Genomic DNA, 20,541 nt, shown 5'->3' with positions numbered 1-20,541 from the left:
ATTTAATCTGTATGCTTCAGTAACCTCCGACCTGGTGGGGTCGCTTGTTGCCACCCGCGGCCCTTTACCTGCAGACGTTCTACACATCGTCGGTTGCTGATGGTTCCCAGGTGTGCGCAGTGACTCCTCCTCTTTTCCGTCTATTAAACAACTCAAACGCCAGGTAATATTACTCTTTGACGAAGTGCTTCACGCATGAAACGCGCCAGAGTTTTTTTTCCTGGTCCTGACCGTGATTTTTCTCCATTCATGCCACGATCATAATACATTTGTATTTTTAAATCCCTTTTTTTGCAGAGCCCATTCATTCTCGCAGTGCACTGCTTATACCTGCAGATTCTCTCCTCTACAAATATGAATATGTCCTGGGAAGGGACAGGGATATAAAATGTATTGCTCCAAATCCCAGAATACAGATAAGACACACAATGAACACAATACATCGAACCCCCTGCCCTCTAATTAGGTTTTTGTCGATACGGCTAATCTGTTTGTTTTTTCTTCTACATTTCTATGAACAGAACCATACAAAAACAACACCTTCCTACTGTCTCTGTACGTTCTTCCTACCTACCAATTAGATTGTAAGCTCTTCAGGGGCCGCGACTCCTTTTCCTAAATGTTACTTTTATGTCTAAGGCACTTATTCCCGCGCTATGTACACTAATGGCGCTATATAACGATATACATACATACAATAAGTCACAGGAGCACGTTTTTTTGCTACTTTACTTTATTAGTTAACATTTTCTTACAAAACACATGCAAAGACAATATTCCAGTTTCAAGGCTCTCCTGCTGTGGTGTCCTGCAATGCGCTGGAGGGGGCAGAGCACAGCATTTCCATTCAAATAATTAGGAGAGCTCAATACTGAACATATCCTCCCCTTAATACCACAGAGCATCAAGCTATGGAATACATGGAAAGGACCTGTATACCTGGTTTACACACAAACCGTATATACAAAGGGACCGACAGATATTTGAGATTAGTTTATTTTGTATCTTTTTTCAAAACCATATCATGTGTATAGTGGGAAAGTCGCTCCAGAACACCCGAGCTCGCCCGTGGCTTTCATAGAAAAGGTCAGAGAAGTTGCTGCTTCTCTACTTCTAAGGCTGGGTCCATAGAGGGGGAATCCGCGCTGACGCTCCGCGATGAGCCCCGTCATCCTCAATGAGGATGTCTTGAAAGGGGGCTCCCGTGAGCGTCCGCAGGCGTGCTGAGGCACTGGGATTTTCAGCCGAAAACGTTTCTCAGCGCGCTGTCGGCTGAAAACACCCAATCAGCGCGAAGCAGCATCATGACGTCGACGCCGTGACAAGACGCTTCGCCGCCTATTGGCCCAGCGACGTCACTGCCCCGCCTCCCGATCGCATGCAAGTCCATGGAATCGCTCCTGACCGAGCAGGCGAGCCTCAGTGCGGAGGAGCGCGGCTTCCCCCTCTATGGACTCAGCCTTAGGCTTGGGTGTACCAGTTTGTTGGGCGAAGGTGAGGTGGGTGGGGTGCAGTTGCCTGCGAAAACGGCCCAAGCGGCGGAGCAGGGCACAGCTGGGCTGCAATCACACAAGTTGGGCCAAACCTCTGGTCGAGACCGAGTGGGCCCCCATAGCAGCCAGGCCGGGGACAGTGGTGTTGGCTCTCTTACGCAATCCTGTTTCAAATTAATAGTGGCTATTAAACACGAATTACTAACCCTTCAGTGAATATACCCTTTGATATGTGCAGTTTAAATAAATACAGTTGTTCAAACTTTCCAAGCTGTAAGGCACCTTATGACCTATTCAAGTGAACGAACTATTAGCTGCCTTGCAGTTTGGTAAATATGGCCCTGTATGTGCTTTCATAGACTGTGCATCTACATGTCCCACTCAGGTTTCATCTACATGTCCCACTCAGGTTTCATCTACATGTCCCACTCAAGTTTCACAAAATTCACTTGTCTCAACAAAAAAATTTAAAAAAAAAAGTACAATACAGCTTTTATAAGGAACATACTTGGGTTCTGGTACCAAGGAGGAAAAAAAGAAAAAAGCACACTGGCTGTGTAAACTTTTTCACTTCCACAATAGTCTTTATATGGGACTTACCCTAAAAGTTGTAAGCCTGCTACACTCACAGCTTGCATTGCATAGCTTATAGTAAGGCAGCAAAGAACCAGCAGGCCCACTACAAAGTTAGCTGTTCTTTTTTGGGGCTCAGTTGGCATGATGTCACTGGGTTGAAAGACAGGAACAGGCTGTGGACGAACAAATGTTTTCAGGCATTCTGGTTAAGAAGGAAAACTACTGTAAAGCAACCTTCTCACAGACACGCCTTTAAAGACTTGGGAATCTGTGAGTACCCGCTGCACAGAACCTTAATACTCACAATATAATTATTGTGTTAACATATTGCACTATATTTTGTATGTGTTTTATTTTACATACACCTGCGCTCCCCATTACTCCTGGACTACGACTTGTGTGGGATTGAGAGAATCCAATCCTTTAAGGGTTTGAGCAGCGAATTATTATCGATTTATTTATTCGTTACTATACTTTTTGTATCACTTCCACCTATCACAGGGTGCGTTCTACATTTGATCTAAGCGCTTGTTTGGTATACACATCTAGTTCACCTACAGTACCTGCACCGTACCAAAGTGCGGCAAACCAGGAATACACAGAATAGCATTGCACATTAAAAGTGCATTGCCACAGCTCGACATTAGACGGCAGTACACTATTAAGGAATAGTCACATCTGGTAGCCGGGATACGCTACTCACACCTTCTACAGAGATGTATCCAATCCCGACTTCCAAAATGGTCTGCAGCACTTTGTACCGCAGAACCCCCCACACATTCAATATAATAAAGGGGAACACGGTTGCTTTTTAGCAGTCAAATGGTCATCCCCTACTAAACCAAAATGTCAGTACTGTCAATCTATATCTGAGTCATCACAAGATGTAGTCCAGTTAGTTGTTTTCCAAGTCTCCTTACAATAGAAGAACGCATGGTTTGACAACAAATCAGTGAGAATGCCCGACCCGTAGTACATGGTCACTTCAGGATATCAGGGTCTTCCCACCGGTATTGTTAGATAAATACCTTGTAAACTTTTGCTATTTGACAGGTTCTCTGACTTAACGGCTAATGGTCACCCCCCATTTTTGCCTTCAGTGACCTCTCTCTCGCCGCCCCCCCCCCCCCCACAATGTGCTTTCCTGTAAAATAAAGAACGACAAAATCCTAATAATAATACACGCTGAGATTAGAGAGAAATACTGGATTGAAATCTCCCGATGAGGTGGAGTTATGGTAGGTTGACATATTAAACCCACTAGAGTTCCTTTTTGCAATTACTTCTTTAATATTAAAAAATCGACTTACTTTCCTTGAAACAGCTTATTTTAAGGAATGAGCCAATTAGACTGGGGAAATTGGGAGGGACGGAGCATAGAATGCTGAAAACACCCGTTTAGCCTTAAAATATCTTACTGCATCTGTGAACATTAGAGCTTTGTGTTTTCAATGCCAGACTCTCCCCTGGTTGAAATGTGAAATATATTAGTTTAGAGTTTGGTCAAGAGATTACCAAAATGATTTTGCTGCAGTACAATTTAATTGGCATTTGGAGTAACATCAATTCTTAACAGAACTTTGTATCTGGTTCTCAGACTTCCAGGAGGAGATACTCTGCCTTGTGACTCCTTTTATTTGTATACATCTTAGAATATTTAACTTTATGCGTTTCCTGGTGGAAAATGAGAGCGGAGAATTTCCCAAAGCTCTGATGACATAATGAACATTTGTAAATTGGAGAATCATGGCACAAGTTAAAGGGCTGGCTGGATTCATGTCCACAGCCCCTGCCCTGGTTGGGTTCCTCTTGAGTACCGTGTGTCTTCTGGTGCAGATGGAGTAGCGATTTGAAACTGAAGCCCTTCTTACACTCACCGCACCTGTACAGTTTTTTTCCTCCATGCACATGTCTGTGCATAAAAAGAACCAACAGTTTCCTGAAGGCCTGTCCACACTCATGACACACAAAAGTTTGTGTGTGCGTTTTCTGGTGCCTGGTGAAGCTTGTGCAATGTCTGTAACGCTTGTTGCACTTCATACACTTAAAGGCCTTTTCCGCTGCACGGGTCTTTGGGTCCAACTTATGTTCTGATAGCAACAACAGCCTTTCCTTACTTTTAACATACTTTGGTTTCTTTTCTTGTGCATCATCAGTTTGGTACAAGGAAGTGGGAGAGCAGTAAGTGAAGATCTTTTTGACCGAACACTCTGTGTCAGGGTTTTGAGTCCTTTGGTGATTAACTAGCTGGGATCTATTAACGACTCTCTGTATTGATCCCTCACTAGTACTTGCTGGTTTTGAAGTGTCTGTCTCATGTTGTACTCCCCAACTTGCTTTGCCACTAGGACATGTTACAAATCCATGGCCCTTCCACACAACATTTTCTTTTGGAGATTCTTCGTTGTCCTCAACAATCTGTAGATTCTTGTATCGCCAATCTACTTTCTCCTGATTTAGGATTCCCTGGGCCTTTCCATACTTGGGTTTGTATATGTGGGAGGTATTATTTGTTAGCAGCTGACTTGAATGAGAGCTCAAATGTTTAACAAAACTGGACCGCCTGGTGTAGATTTTCCCACACTCCTTACACTCGTATATCAGATCTCCTGTATGTCCTCGCTGGTGACTCATATACTCAGACTTATTCCTGAATGCCTTTGGGCAGTCGGTACATTGGTAGATTTTCTTGTGCATGTTCTGGTGTGTAGTCAATTCTAATTTCGTTCTTAAAACCTCCCCACATTTCTTACAGTTATATTTCCTTTCTCTTCTGTGTATCTTCTTGTGTTTAGTAAGCAGAGACTTATTTATGAAGTGCTCTTCACACTTTGTGCACTTGTACTCCTGCCCTTCCTCGTGGGTCTTCTGGTGTTTTCGGAGGTGGAAAGGTTTCCTGAAGCTCTTCTCACAAGACGAACACTTGTAGGCTTCTCCTCTTAAGTGAGACTTTTGGTGCAGGAGGAGGAATAACTCTCTGCTGTAACTTTTCCCACAGTCTACACAGCTATACGGCTTCTTGAAACTACGCATGCCTGACTTACAGTGGCAGGGGTAGTTACTGCCACATCGGAAGCAGAATGCTAGACTGTCTTCAACCTTCCTTTTGTTAGTGTCAAGAACCTGGTCATGATGCTGCTTAATGAGGGGCTCCGGTTCAGGACTAGTTTGGTTTTCATTTGTTGATCCAACACCTATAAATGTAGACCGTGAAAGAATGAATGCAACAAATACGCAAGCAAGACAAATTCATGACAATCTGGATTTGTTACCTCAGACTATAATAAAACAAAATTAATGCTTTTACTTGTCACAAACCGGATTAATAAAAAAATTAGATTGCATATGCTAATCCTTCTTACAAATTACACAAAGGATTTACAAAGTATTCAACCAAAAAGTGCCAAATTCTCCATACACCTTGATTGTAATACGCGTCATTCTTATTTCGCCCTGAACATTTACTCCGTGTGCAAAATAAATACAACTCACACAGGAAAAAAACAACTATTGTGGAGGAAGGGAGTGTGTATGACTTGTAGATTCCAGAGAACTGGCAAAGGATTCAGGATTTATTTATTTGAAGACCCTGTGCCGGAAAAGGAGACGGGGTGGGAGGTGGTTTGATCTCTCCTAGATGGGAAAATAATGGTTTAGCGGAACATTTATAGACCGCAGTGGGAGGCCCCACACAAAAAAACAGGCCCCGTAGGATGATGCTATAGACCTATATGGAATTCCCCACTTCAGAGAGCATACAAAGCACAAGCACCACAGCCCGGCACCGATCCCCCCTCCCCCAGCAGCCCCGCACCCCAGACCCGCACCGATACCCCCCGCCAGCAGCCCCACACCCCAGCCCAGCACCGATACCCCCCGCCAGCAGCCCCACACCCCAGCCCGGCACCGATCCCCCCCGCTAGCAGCCCCGCACCCCAGCCCGGCACCGATCCCCCGCCAGCAGCCCCGCACCGATCCATCCCCCCACCCCCGCCAGCAGCCCCGCACCCCAGCCCGGCACCGATCCCCCCCCTCGCCAGCAGCCCCGCACCAATCTCCCCACCAATCAGACCCCCCACCCAGCCCCGATCCCCACAGGCAGCCCTACGATGCCCCAGCAGCCGACACCGGAGGTAGGGGCGGGGCTGTGTGCTATGTGTTCAGTGTGTGCTGTGAGTGTGTTCAGTGTGTTCAGTGTGTGTGTTCAGTGTGTGCTGTGAGTGTGTTCAGTATGTGCTGTGAGTGTGTTCAGTGTGTGCTGTGAGTGTGTTCAGTGTGTGCAGTGAGTGTGTGCTGTGAGTGTGTTCAGTGTGTTCAGTGTGTGCTGTGAGTGTGTTCAGTGTGTGCTGTGAGTGTGTTCAGTGTGTGCTGTGAGTGTGTTCAGTGTGTGCAGTGAGTGTGTGCTGTGAGTGTGTGCTGTGAGTGTGTTCAGTGTGTGCAGTGTGTGCAGTGTGCTGGCAGTGTGTGCAGTGTGCTGGCAGTGTGTGCAGTGTGCTGGCAGTGTGTGCAGTGTGTTCAGTGAGTGTGTTCAGTGTGCTGTGCAGTGTGTGGTGAGTGTGCGCGGTGAGTGTGTGCGGTGAGTGTGTGCGGTGAGTGTGTGTGGTGAGTGTGTGCGTGCAGTGTGTGCGTGCAGTGTGTAGTGAGTGGTGAGTGTGTGCGTGCAGTGTGTGGTGAGTGTGTGCGTGCAGTGTGTGGTGAGTGAGTGTGTGCAGTGTGCTGTGAGTGTGTGCAGTGTGCTGTGAGTGTGTGCAGTGTGCTGTGAGTGTGTGCAGTGTGCTGTGAGTGTGTGCAGTGTGCTGTGAGTGTGTGCAGTGTGCTGTGAGTGTGTGCAGTGTGCTGTGAGTGTGTGCAGTGTGTGCGTGCAGTGAGTGTGTGCGTGCAGTGTGCCGTGTGTGTGCGTGCAGTGTGCCGTGAGTGTGTGCAAAAAAAAACAAAACAAAAAAAACGTTTTTTTTACATTTCGGGGTCCACGCTATGCATACATACGACCATACTGTATATACACACACGTGTGTGGAAAAGAAAGTACATACACCCTCTTTGAATTCTATGGATTTACATATCAGGACATAATAACAATCATCTGTTTCTTAGCAGTTCTAAAAATTAAGTAAATACAACCTCAGATGAACAAAAACACATGACACATTAAGCCAAAACATGGAGAAGCTATGTGTGAAAAATTAAGTATACCCTTACTGCTTCTATAGGAATTAAGATGCTAAGTAGCAGACAGGTGCTGCTAATCAAATGCCCTTGATTAATTGACCATCAGCAAGTGTGACCACCTCTATAAAAGCCAAAGTTTTAGCAGTTTGCTGGTCTGGAGCATTCAGGTGTGTGTCAACACAATGCCAAGGAGGAAAGACATCAGCAATGATCTTAGAGAAGCAATTGTTGCTGCCCATCAATCTAGGAAGGGTTATAAAGGCAATTTCCAAACAATTTATAGTCCATCATTCTACAGTGAGAAAGATTATTCAAAAGTGGAAAACATTCAAGACAGTTGCCAATCTTCCCAGGAGTGGACGTCCCAGCAAATGCACCCCAAGGTCAGGCTGTGCAATGCTCAGAGAAATTGCAAAAAAAACCAAGAGTTACATCTCAGACTCTACAGGCCTCAGTAAGCATGTTAAATGTTAAAGTTCATGACAGTACAATTAGAAAAAGACTGAACAAGTATGATTTGTTTGGAAGGGTTGCCCGGAGAAAGCCTCTTCTCTCTAAAAAGAACATGGCAGCACGGCTTAGGCTTGCAAAGTTGCATCTGAACAAACCACAAGACTTCTGGAACAATGTCCTTTGGACAGACGAGACCAAAGTGGAGATGTTTGGCCATAATGCACAGCACCACATTTGGTGAAAACCAAACACAGCATATCAGCACAAACACCTCATACCAACTGTCAAGCACGGTGAGGGGTGATGATTTGGGCTTGTTTTGCAGTCACAGATTCGACCATGAACTCCTCTGTATACCAAAGTATTCTAGAGTCAAATGTGAGGCCATCTATTTGACAGCTAACGCTTGGCCGAAATTGGGTCATGCAACAGGACAATGATCCCCAGCACACCAGCAAATCTATAACAAAATGGCTGAAAAAGAAAAGAAATCAAGGTGTTGCAATGGCCCAGTCAAAGTCCAGACCTCAACCTGATTGAAATGCTGTGGCGGGACCTTAAGAGAGCTGTGCATAAACAAATGCCTGCAAACCTCAATGAACTGAAGCAACGTTGTAAAGAAGAGTGGGCCAAAAATTCTCCACAACAATGTGAGAGACTGATAGTCATACAGAAAATGATTACTTCAAGTTATTGCTGCTTAAGGTGGTTCTATAAGCTATTAAATCATAAGTTGTACTTGGTTTTTCACACATGGCTTCTCCATTTTGGCTTTATTTTTGTTAAATAAATCATGACACGTCACACATGTCATGTGTTGTTGTTCATCTGAGGTTGTATTTACCTAATTTTTAGACCTGCTAAGGAACAGATGATTGTTATTATGTCCTGATATGTAAAACCATAGAATTCAAAGAGGGTGTACTTTCTTTTTCACACAACTGTATAATATAATATAACATACATACATACATACATATAGCAAATGGGGATAGCAAAAAGCCTATAGGGAACCATGTTTATGGTTTTGAAGCAAAATGTGGCAGTGTGTGCTCATTTGCATGTCATTTCCCAGAATCCCTTGCTGTAGTGGAAGTGCTGGGAGATAATGGTGAAAGGCAGGGGTGCAGACCTGTCTAAGACATGCAAATCAGCACACAGTAATATTTCCATTTGCTATATGCTTTGCTGTAGAGGGTTTTTGTCACTTTTTTTACCCACCATAACTTAACTGAGTGGATGTAGATTTATAGTTGGTGTGTGGGTTTGTGCGGTTGCTGATTTGTTGCCTGCGGGGTGACGTCACAAACAGGGCTATGCACGCACTCACCGCCTCCTCACACCGCGGACCGCCAGGTACCATCCAGCCTCAATCACGCACTCCACCCGCCGCGCCTCAATCCCTCCACCCGCCACACTGCCTCACACCCTCCACCCGGACAACCGGAGACCCGCCGCCTCACACCCTCCACCTGCCACGCCGCCTCACACCCTCCACCCGGACAACCACCGCTTCACACACCCTCCACCCTCCCACCCTAGTGGGAGACCCGCCGCCTCACCTCCACCGCGCCTCACACCCTCCCCGCCGCCTCACGCGCCCTCCACCCTCCCACCCTAGTGGGAGACCCGCCTCCTCACACCCTTCACCCGCCCCGCCAACTCACACCCCCCACGAAAGTGATGTGCTGTGCAAGTGCAGGGGGGGGGGGGGAGAGTGAGGTGCGGGGGGGAGAGTGATGTGAGGTGCAGGGGGGGGAGAGTCATGTGAGGTGCAGGGGGGGGAGAGTCATGTGAGGTGCAGGGGGGGAGAGTCATGTGAGGTGCAGGGGGGGAGAGTCATGTGAGGTGCAGGGGGGGGGAGAGTCATGTGAGGTGCAGGGGGGGGAGAGTCATGTGAGGTGCAGGGGGGGGGAGTGTCATGTGAGGTGCAGGGGAGAGAGTGATGTGAGGTGCAGGGGGGGAGAGTGATGTGTGGTGCAGGGGGGAGAGTGAGGTGAGTTGCAGGGGGGGAGAGTGATGTGAGGTGCAGGGGGGGAGAGTGATGTGAGGTGCAGGGGGGGAGAGTGATTTGAGATGCAAGGCAAGGGTGAACAGGGGAGAAAGAGAGAGGGGAAGGGGGAGAGAAAAGAGGGGGAGTGGGAAAATTCCATCCCGGGCAATGCCGGGTATATCAGCTAATATATAGCACTCCTGTAATGGTAATGTAATGGTCTGGTGCCATAAAATAATAAAGCATATGTTACCAGCAAAGGTAAAGAGACAACAGCACTCACTAGGTATAAGCAGCAATAAACTGTATTAAAGAAACTTATGTGCAAGTTTCTTTAATACAGTTTATTGCTGATTATACCCACTGAGTGCTGTTGTCTCTTTACCTTTGCTGATAACGTATGTTTTATTATTTTATGACACAAGCACCAGGCCATTACATTACCATTACAGCAGTGCCAGATTATATCAATATCCCAGCACTGCAGGGACCAGGGGTTAACTCTGTGTTCAGGAGAAATGTTGCAAAGTTTTATGTGACCTCTCCATGTAACTGTTTTCATGTTTCTCTTTTAATGTTGCCTGTTACACCCACTAATCAGGGGCTGGGTCACATTGAAGGCACCTGCATTGTCCCTCCGTTAATGTTTCCATGTTGTGGCATGAGGTATAAAAGGGGGGGGGGGGGGGGAGGGGGGCCCTGTAAGTTCTATGGCTAAGAGAATTCCAGCCAGAGTCCCAGGGGGAATGCCAGCCAGAGTCCCAGGGGGAATTCCAGTCAGAGTTCCAGGAGGAATGCCAGCCAGCGTCCCAGGGGGAATTCCAGTCAGAGTTCCAGGGGGAATGCCAGCCAGAGTCCCAGGGGGAATTCCAGTCAGAGTTCCAGGGGGAATGCCAGCCAGAGCTGGTTCCAGCCAGTTCCAGCCAGTCCCAGCCTGAGCCAGCCAGTGGCAGTTACAGGTCTGAGAGATCTGAGCAGCTGTGAGGCAGTTGGGGGTCTCTGAAATCGGTGCTTGCAAAACACTGCATGGGATCAGAACGGGGAAAACATCCTCGCGGGGGTCCCCGCACCTAGCTCTATAGGTTGTTCCCAGTTACCCCAGGCGGGAGTGTATGTGTTTTATGTACCGACAGTTGTGGATACTTCTTTTTCCAATAAATTCATTTTATTAACTGCTGTTCTGTCTGGCGAATTGATCCCTGGTGTGATAGTCCTGAATTCCCGTGACCCACTGCTCTATGATTTATTAGAGCTACAAAAAATAGTTTTCAGACTTTCTTAGCAGAGGTAAAAGGCACTGACATGATGCAGAAATACCAAAAATGTAATGAACATGCATGTACTACGTATAGTCAGCATCGCACAGAGTTACCTGAACGTGGTGCTTTACACTTGAAGAACACAGAAAGAAATACATTCACACGCAGTAAAACAAGCTATATAATATCATACAACAGAGTGGGCGTCTCTTTACATACGGGTAATAAATTAGCATTTGTACTCAGAGTTCGTCTTTGAACCAGAACTGTAGGATTTGGGTAGGTCAAGTAAACCCCCTTTCCACCCATGGGAGACTTCTCTTGTAATTATTTGCCCCCAGGTAGACAGTGGCCCAATTAGGCAGCCGGTTACTTACACAACAGCATCGGCTCCCCAGCATCTGGAATACACGGCTCCTCCCCGCATTCAAGCTTCACTAAAATGTCCGGTTTGGGAATTTCCATTCCTGTAAGATAAATATGGTCATGTTGTGTTATAAGACAGCTCATGCCACTTTGTATTTTGATCTAACCCCATCCAATATTTGTGTAAAGAGAAATGTCTGCTTTAGGTCAAATATTGTATATTCGAACTGCTGCTTCAACTGATACAAGATGTAAATATAGTGGCGTTTGTGTTCATAGAGACTGGCAATGAAGCAAAAATATAGAATGATGTCTCATAAAGAGGTTATTCTATACTTAGTAACATGTCACCTTATTATGATGTTGAATATGTGGGCTGTCCCCACATTTTGTATAAGAATATAATGGGTACTAAGAAAGAGGTCGAGAGTAGTATAATATAAATCAATATACTGTATGATATTTATTGTAGTATAACAATACTGATAATAAAAATCCATAACATAAAAGCAGATTGCTGTAATTAGTTATATGTTTGCAAAAGATTACATACCAGTCTCAAGATCGTCTCTCTTGTCTGTTCCTCGCTTCCCTGCTCTCAGACTGAGATATATTGTCTATCCACGTCATAGTTTGCTGCAAACTGGCAAATCTTTGCTCAAATCCAGCTGCATTTTTCTATCTCTCGGCAAACCCTTTGCCACTTTTAGGTAAATGTTTGCAAGTTTCCAGCAAAAGAACGTATGACCTTTAGCATACTAAATATGGATCTAAAGTGTACATTTTTTGTTTTTCTTGTGGTTACCATTTCCTTGACGTTCTATGCTTCCTGTCTGAAAAGCTTCACAACTAGCTGTTCTAGGCATCTTGTGCTTTCTCACCTCAAACTACAAGATCAAAGTCTATATCAAAGTAAAATCATGCAATATATAATTGTTCAATAGATTAACATATACAGCCGATTATATGAAATATAATTTTATATTATATATATATATATATATATATATATATATATATATATATATATATATATATATATATATATATATATGGGCCCGTCCAATGGAAAGCGGTGAAAAGGGAGGAGTAGACTGTCACAATCTGTATGCAGGCAATCAGTGGGAGTGAAACAGAAGTTTTTGTTGATAGTGACAGAGGAGCTTAACCTCGCCCCCACCATCATAGGCTGTAGATTAAGGAGGCACCGCATTGAGGTTTGCTACAATGCAAACAATAAAGAGAGCTTTGTATATGATGAGCTACGTAAAGCTCAACAAGTCTGTTGTGGTATCCAACTCTCACATATATCATGTACACTAATCCAATTTAAAAAAGCATCAAAACATCCAACACCACCTAGTTTTGCATGGGATACTATACTATACTGTACTGTACTGCAGCATTCAACACAAAAACAGCTGTATGCGGGTGTGCCACATTATTTACACATCTATCAAACATATAATTAACTGGAGGTTACTGAGCTGAATGAAACTGAATTCACTGATATGTTTAGTGTGAATGTTGTGTTTTTTTCCCCCTCTTCTTCTCCCACCGCAAACTGAGCCTTAGGCTACGGCAGCGGTGTTGGCTGCTGCACGCGCACTTGGCATCGTGGCAGCGCGTGCACAGCTTAAAACTGCGATCTGCAGTCTGTAGAGAGTGATAGGAGGCGTGGGGGGCGTGGCCAAAATGGAGGGGGGGCGCAGCCATGACAGGGGGCGTTTGTGCAACGAGAGCTATATAGGGCTTCAGCCACATAGTAACAGGAACGTTCTGAAAATGTTGTCACTCTCAGCAATGTGCTACAGGATTTAGCCTGAACAAGCACGTGAATCTCAAAACACTGTACCAACTACGCATACACCACAAAGCACACCCACCCAGTGATGCGAGGCACAGCCATGACATCACCCGGATGGTTCGCCCTCAGTGGCTGAACTGCTGGGGGGTGTGGCTAGTGATCCGTCGCCAGTTCTGAAGACAATTTTCTTGTCTTCAGAAAATCTGGTTCTGCACCGCGGCAGCAAATTACACGCAGCTAGTGAGCCCGGCCACATAGAGGGGCGGTTCTTGCTCCTGCAGCGCACACCATAGCGCGTGCTGCAGTATGTACTGGGGACATAGTCTTAGAAGCCTGTGAGACACTGTTCATTTATCAAAGCGACATAAGGTTCTCTCAATATACATTACCCAGGGAGATGAGATTGTCATAGTTGTCCGTCATCACTTCTTTGTACAGATCCTTCTGCCATCCTTCCAGGTCTTTCCATTCTGCCTCCGAAAAGTATACAGCCACATCATTAAAGGTCAAATGCATCTGAAAAGATTAGGAATGCTCGGGTCTGAGTGAGCTCAATAAGCTATTTAACTGAACTTAATAATGATTAAAGGAACCTTACTCTTTCTTCCCCTGGAAGCTAGAGAAAAAAAACAAACAACTCCAATGGTTCTTCCATTCATATGTTTAGTGATTATCTTTGGTTACAGGAGTCAGTAATATTGTAGCAAGCTATTCAGCGATTGTAATGGAGTGCTCTGCTTGTGTCGGTGCATTGTGACTGCTCGTAAACACCCCACTAACCCCTAGCCACCTCTCACGTCATCAGGTGGCAGTTCAAGATATCAACTTTATCTGAGCAACACACAGTCATGTCATCACTATTTGGCAGTTTGCCTGGTAGTTCATTAGGCTCATCCTTGTCCGTTGACAATCTTGGTTCACTTGCATCCCCCTTTGCAGCCACTTCAAGGCCAGACATCCGTTTGGATATTAACCCCATGATCACCAGAACACAAAGCTTACAAGTCCTTGGAACCTTGGGTTTGTGGAGATAGTCTTACATAAGCCCAAGTGTCTCTTTTGCCTTAGAAACACACACACACCTTTGTAGGTTCTGTTGCACAAATAACTGCAATCCCTTGACAACATAATCTGGTCCGGAATAAAAGCAGAAGTTACTTACTAAGAATTTTTACAGTGAATCTATTGTGTGTGCCCGTTCCCACGGATAAGACGGCCAGAGAAAGCTTACCCCACCTGCTGGAGTTATTTGTCCAGCGCAGCAAAAACATTGATACAAAATGTGACATTGTAGGAGAGCATCTTTTGGGAAAACATGGTTCTCTCCATGTAGCTTCAGCTTCGCTGTGTGTGTATTATGTGACTACAATTAAATATTCCTTTCCAATATAATTCTGACAATGTACACAGCGCTTAACATAGAATTTTGCTTACACTCAAGACCTTTGTGTACCTTTGCCTAAGGCACCAACATTTTAAGGAAAGCTTACAGCTGGGCTCACACCGGGGTTACCCACTTCAAATAGGTAGTGCTCTTTAAAACGGAGCTACTCTTTCCGATAATTAATTATGTCGCTGACAGTGGCAAGATATTTTGCACAGATTTCTTCCTCGTGATATGGGGAGAGATCATAAATTGCATCGAGAAATATTATTTGATGCACAAATTGACACTGGGCTGCATCGGTCGCTGAGGCTTTTCCCTTTTATTTGGCCCCCTTTCCCTTCCCAGGACTCGTACATCTGCCAGGTCTGAGCGGGTAGATATACAGACTATACAGATAGAGAGATATAAAGATGTATAGATAGATATACATAGATATACAGTAGAGACAGATAGGTTTGTTTCAGATGCGTCTCAGACGCATGCAGAGAGAACAATGAACCACCAAGAACCAGAGCCCGATGATTAAGCCCTTCACGCAGGCGTCTTTCTCTGCTCCCAACAGAACTCACGTTCATTTGGAGGAAGTCACCAAATCACACGTAAAACGCCAAAATTTTAAATAAAGCTATTGGTAATTGTTGGCAATTTGCCCTAATTTAGGCAATTCACAACTTTTTGTGCAAATCGTTTTAGGTCCAAAATTTGTGAATCTTCTGCTCTTCTAAATCATAAAATCAATTATGCAAATCTTACATTTACTGCTACGGGTCTATCCGAAAAAGGTTTGGTAATTTTTTTTTTTTTTATAATTTATGGGCTTTGAATATGTGGCCAAACACTTCTGCAGCTGGAATCCTGGATACATGTATCAGCCAAGATACAATGAAGTAGTTTAGGCCTATTGGTTTGTGTTTTCAATTCATTCATCTATGATAACAATACTACAATATAGTATATTCCCCAAAGTAAGGCCACCACAGCCCAGTACGGAGGATGGAGTGAGCAGCATTTTGGAAACCATGTTGAGTGAATGATTTGCAAAGATGCTGGTAGTTCGACAAATTCAATTGGACCATATGATACGCAGGCACAAAATGGTCATTAGAAGTGTCTTAAATTTGTTTCACTTTGAAACAAATAATAGAAGAGATGCTGGACCACACATACAAAAACTACTAAAAAATTATTGTATTCAAAAGTACATATTGTTTTAGGAAATCAAGACAGGCAGCACATCGCACAGCATTTCGGGGGTTCAGACCCCCGTGTCAGGTGCCCAAGTGTCTCCTTATCATTGTGAAACAACGACTCAAAAACGCTGTATAAACCGTATGATAACTGTAAGACCTCGGGGAACACCTCTCCCAAAGAGGGTTCCCCCCGTGCCGCAACTTACCCGGCGCTCCCCGGCTCCACAGGCTCAGCGCCGTGAGCGGGACCTTCCTCCTTCCTCTCTGGTCCCCGCGGCTGCCACAGGACGCGCGCATGCACACTCACGGACCCTTCTGGCCTCCCGCGGGAGGAACTCCCGCCCCCAGCTCAGGCCACGCGCACCTCCCCCGTGCTTTGCACACGCCTGATGCGCGTGCACCGCCCACAAGCCACGCGTCAAGCTCTTCAGCTGTGGCACATTCCCTGACCTATCCCTGCCTACCATGGGGCCGCTCCTCCGTCCCTCTCCCTCTTCCCATTTGGGCTCTCTCCACATTTATACCCTGCTCAGCCATTCCTTCTTTGGCTGAGCATAGCTTTGTGTGACCTGCGTTACCACGGTCGTGCCTGCCTTAGTGCTTTTGTCTCTGTCTCTTCTAGTGATCTCCTGTGTACCGAACTGGTTGACTGTGGACCCGCTCTGGATTTCGACCATTGGCTAGCCCTCTGACCTCCCGAACTCTCCAACCCTCCACCTCGGCTTACTACCTACCTCCCGGCTCCAATACCCAAGGCTCTCGGCACCGACTATTCTACTGGAACTTCCCAATTATCCGGCGAGTATCTGAACTTTTACCATTTCTCCCGTGCAGTTCCGGACGCCTACTATACACCTTCCAGGCATGTCCCCGCAGCTGTGAGTGCAAGTATTACCCTTTCCACCTCAGTTCCTGGGTCCCTCCTTGTCCGTGGTGAGCGCAGCGTGACAATAACATACAGAAAATCTGTGTGTTTTTAAGTTAAACCCTTGCCTGCTTTATTCAATGTGCCATCGCCGGAAGAAGAGATCAGTGTATCTCGAAAGCTTGCACAAATAAAAGCATTTCGTTAGCCACAGACCGGTATTGTCTATTTGTTTATGAGAAAAAAAAAAAAAATTATATATATATATATATATATATATATATATATATATATATATATATATATATATATATATATATATATATATATATATAATTGTAGCGGTCATGTAAAATGCCTACAGTCATCTCTCCTGCTGGCAGTAAGGCCTGGTAAGTGTGGGCATGCCAGCAGTAATCATGGAGGTTTTCCCTCACACCCTGGTGGGGTGCTCTGTGTATGGCTGGGACTGGTCACATGCTCTGACTCCATGGTTAGTGATGTCAGAGGTGTGTCAGCCTCAGAAGCTTACATAAGGCACAGCACTGTGTTCTAAAGTTAGTTAGTTGCTGTGAGGTTGCTGTGGAGTTGCTGGAAAGTTCTACCTGAGTTGCTGTCTAGTTCAAGTCCAGTTGAGGAGGAGTTCTGTCAGTTATGATATAGTAACTCCATGGGAGGCTGTGTCCAGGGACCTGGCACAGGACAGTGATTCCTGCGGGAATAGTGAATCCCTGATCTAGGTGATATACCTATCAAAAGGGAGCACTGGCGAGATGAGAGGCTGAAGATACTCCTTGTGGAGGGCAGTTGCCCTGCCGTGTCAATAAAGATGAGTTCAGCCAGAAACCCTCTCGTGTATCTATCTGGAATGAGTGTACAGAGAGGAGCACCACGGAGGAGTTCCTCGCCAGGATCATCCCCTTGCGGACGCAGGGACCCTGGTGAGGTGGAGGCGCTGCACTGGAACTAGGTGAGACTCAGCACACTACCTCAGCTGCCTGTCTGATGGGTCCTCCCCACACACCATCATGCGGGAGACTCAGGAGTCCTGTAGCCAGCAGGTGCACCATCAGGCATATTCACACTGTAATGGGGTCCGGTTAGACCACAGGGGCCAATGTGAGATTGGGTGGGTCAGGCCGGGCCAGAAATACCGTTACATTTGGAGGCGCTGCTGAGATCAGATCCGTCAACAGGACAGGCTTTTAGCTAGGTCACTTGGAAACAGGGAGAGTGTCTGCTGCCACTTTGTGCTGAGTAGGGACGGACCTAGGGGTAGTCAGGGGGCTGACGGGATATTGTCAGTTCGCAGGGACAACCTAGGGGCCTGAAGGGAGTGAGGGGTCTGGAGCGGGCTATAGCTGACCGAGTCACCTTGAGGCAGTGCTAGTTGGTAGGATGCCAGAAGGGACAGCCTGTTAACTTGGTCAGGAGTCCTGGAGAGGGTCTGCGCTAGGCTGACCAAGACAGGTAGACGCCCCAAGTACTGCATGGCAGAGCCAGCCAGAGTACCTAGCCATTCCAGACACTCACCGTAGGGAGCACAGACTGGGAGGAAGGAGTCACAGCAGACACTGAGAGAGTGAGCCTAGCCTGAGGTAGTTCAACACTGGGTCACACCTAGATAAGGTACACATGTGGTGGTGCATCTGAGCTAATCTTTATTGTACCGGTGTGGTGGCTGCCCCGCAGAGTGGAGCCTCATGTACGACAACTGTTATGAGAGAGTGGAGGATCCGCGTGGCGCGGAGAACGTAAAATGGCGGACAGAGGCTGATGGGGAGGGCACCCGTGGCGTGCAACCCACTGAAGAGCAGACTGTCGCTGAATTGTCCTTAACGAGTTTGCTCTGGAGCGGAGCAAAGGCCGTGGCTGCCCCGTTTTTATCCTGCCTGGGACAGCGAGGGGCCACCCTTGAAGAGTGTGAGGAAATTGTCATAATTGGGGGAGAACCCCGTGAGGAGAGCGAACGAATGGACTTTTTGGGCGCCAAAACCAACCAAAATGGCGGTTCCCGCTTGCTGGGGAAACCGCATGGGCCAGGCGCAGAAAAAATGGCTGCTGCAGGACTTGCACAGAGCTGGCCGGGAATGGCGCGAACAGCAGAGCCCCGCCCTGATGGGGGGCATGGCGCGAAAGCTATGGCTGCGCCGGGATGGACAGTGACTAATTCAGCCCCTGTGCTGAGTCAACCGTTGAGTTTATGGGACCCTCCCCTGATTTCTACCAGGGGGAGTGACTTTCAATTATGGCCTGTGGGGATGCACCCACTGGGCCCAGGGACTGATATCCAGACGGCGCCACTACAAAAAGTAGTTCCGGCCGTGGAGGGGATTTGCAAGCAAAGGTACCTTGTGCAAAAAGCTGCTGCAAGGAGAAGGCGGGAACTAGCCGCGGGAGAGGACTCCAGCTCTGGGGAGGAAATTGGCGCGAAAACGCAGACCGCGCCCACCAGGACTGAGAGAGGTGCGGCCTTAATTAAGGGGCATGATATTCCCCTGTGGGACCCGCCCATTATTGCAACCCCTGGGGGCGGGTTCCAACTCTGTCAGAGAAGGGAGGAGCCGAAGCAGGGAGTGGCGGATCCAGCAACTTCCACCAGTCAGTTGCGAGGAACCACAGAGAAGGAGAGACCTGTACAGGAAGTGACTCCTGTACAAAGAATGGCCTGCTCCTCCACTGTGGGCACTATGGTCTCCACCCAGCCCTACTCAGTGCCCGGCGGGGTGCTGGTGGTGAGGGTGGCCAATACTGAGACGGTGGTCGGGCTCTGCCTACAATGCGGGCTGCCCGGAGGTACTGTGAATACGATGGCACGTTGCCCTCATTGCGGGACTTTGTATCTGTGGCCTATGCCCACATTCGTCCCAATACAGCCTGCTGACCCCCCGGTGGATGTGACACGGCGCTCTGCTGAGTCCCCGGGCGCGCTGTGGATCAACCGCGCGAGTCCCGGAGACAGGGGACTGGAGCCGGTCAAGTCGGCTGGGTCACTGGCCATTGAGGCGGCTGGATTAAACCCCGCGACAGGGGCAAAGAGACTTTCACCCCGCCCCGCGACCCCTAGGTCGGGGCGAGGGGACTACTCTGCAAAAACGGAGCGGAAAAGACAGACGGGAAGAACGACGCCCCGTGGGGTGAGTGACCGGACGTCCCCCGCAGATCGGCGATCCGACCGACGGAGTCCCGCCATCCCAGGACCTGGCGGAGATGGGAGAGAGACGCCTACACCCCTGCGGACGGGTAAGCCAAAAAGCCCTATCTCTTACCTGGTCACAACAGACGGCGAAGCGCTGGAAGGGCCGCGCCAGGCCCAACGCGCACGTGGAGGAACGGCATCACTTCCGGTGGCGACGGCGGAGCAACCGGATGTCGTCGTGGAAGAAGAGATCCCGCATGGGGGTCCAACGCGAGATGGCGACGCTTCCGGTTCCGGGGAGGACGTCACTTCCGGTGGCGACGGCGGAACCCAGGAAGGGGAAGCAGCGACGCTTCGGCGATTGGGGGAAGGTCCCCGACCGCTCGTATTGCCCAGAAAATGGAGAGACGATCTCAGGACTGAGGAGGGTGAGACATCATCCTTGGACCAGTCTACGGACAGCCAGGAGCGGGTCGTAACCCCGTGGGGTCCCGTCCCATGCCCCTATACCCAACCCCATGCCCTAGCTAATGTCCCTACCCCTATCACACGGTCACCGGGTTCACCGCCCAGCTTGGAACTTGTGGACATACCTTTGGGGGGGGAGGAAAAACGGACTGGGGAGAGGCAGCTCAGTGGAGCTACGGAAGGTGATTCACGGGGAGGAGGGGAATTGAGGGTGGCGGATACAGCACCCCAACCGGCAGTAAAGGCTCCGGGGTCCTCGAGGTGGTTCAACTCGCGATCCACAAGGTCGTCAGGGGTATTTTCATTTGATGACGACCGGGAACCAGGGCCTAATCCCTTTAAGGAGACCCGGTGGTGGGCTCCACTATTTGAGGGG

At 47.5% G+C, this 20,541-nt stretch overlaps 1 protein-coding gene across 8 annotated transcripts in view; it reads right to left on the bottom strand.

Annotated features, from left to right (window-relative positions):
• Positions 1-1,969: 1,969 nt before the first annotated feature.
• The window catches only part of LOC142487969 (uncharacterized), a 95,242-nt gene continuing 76,670 nt past the window's right edge, over positions 1,970-20,541 (bottom strand). For 6 of the 8 annotated variants that reach the window (XM_075588193.1, XM_075588189.1, XM_075588190.1 and 3 more), the window contains 3 exons: positions 13,506-13,632; positions 11,321-11,410; positions 1,970-5,263 (listed from right to left, as the gene is read on the bottom strand). In XM_075588193.1, the coding sequence (XP_075444308.1) occupies positions 3,663-5,263; positions 11,321-11,410; positions 13,506-13,632 (1,818 nt within the window). In that variant the 3' untranslated portion in view covers positions 1,970-3,662. Of the gene's footprint in view, positions 5,264-11,320; positions 11,411-11,862; positions 12,142-13,505; positions 13,633-13,714; positions 14,193-20,541 lie in introns of those variants that run through there. The other 2 variants (XM_075588194.1, XM_075588197.1) reach the window with 2 other exon arrangements.

Source organism: Ascaphus truei, chromosome 2, assembly GCF_040206685.1.
Source record: "Ascaphus truei isolate aAscTru1 chromosome 2, aAscTru1.hap1, whole genome shotgun sequence".
Taxonomy (NCBI): domain Eukaryota; kingdom Metazoa; phylum Chordata; class Amphibia; order Anura; family Ascaphidae; genus Ascaphus; species Ascaphus truei.
Note: the sequence above shows the minus strand (reverse complement) of the source record. Positions and strands in the feature narration are given on the sequence as shown.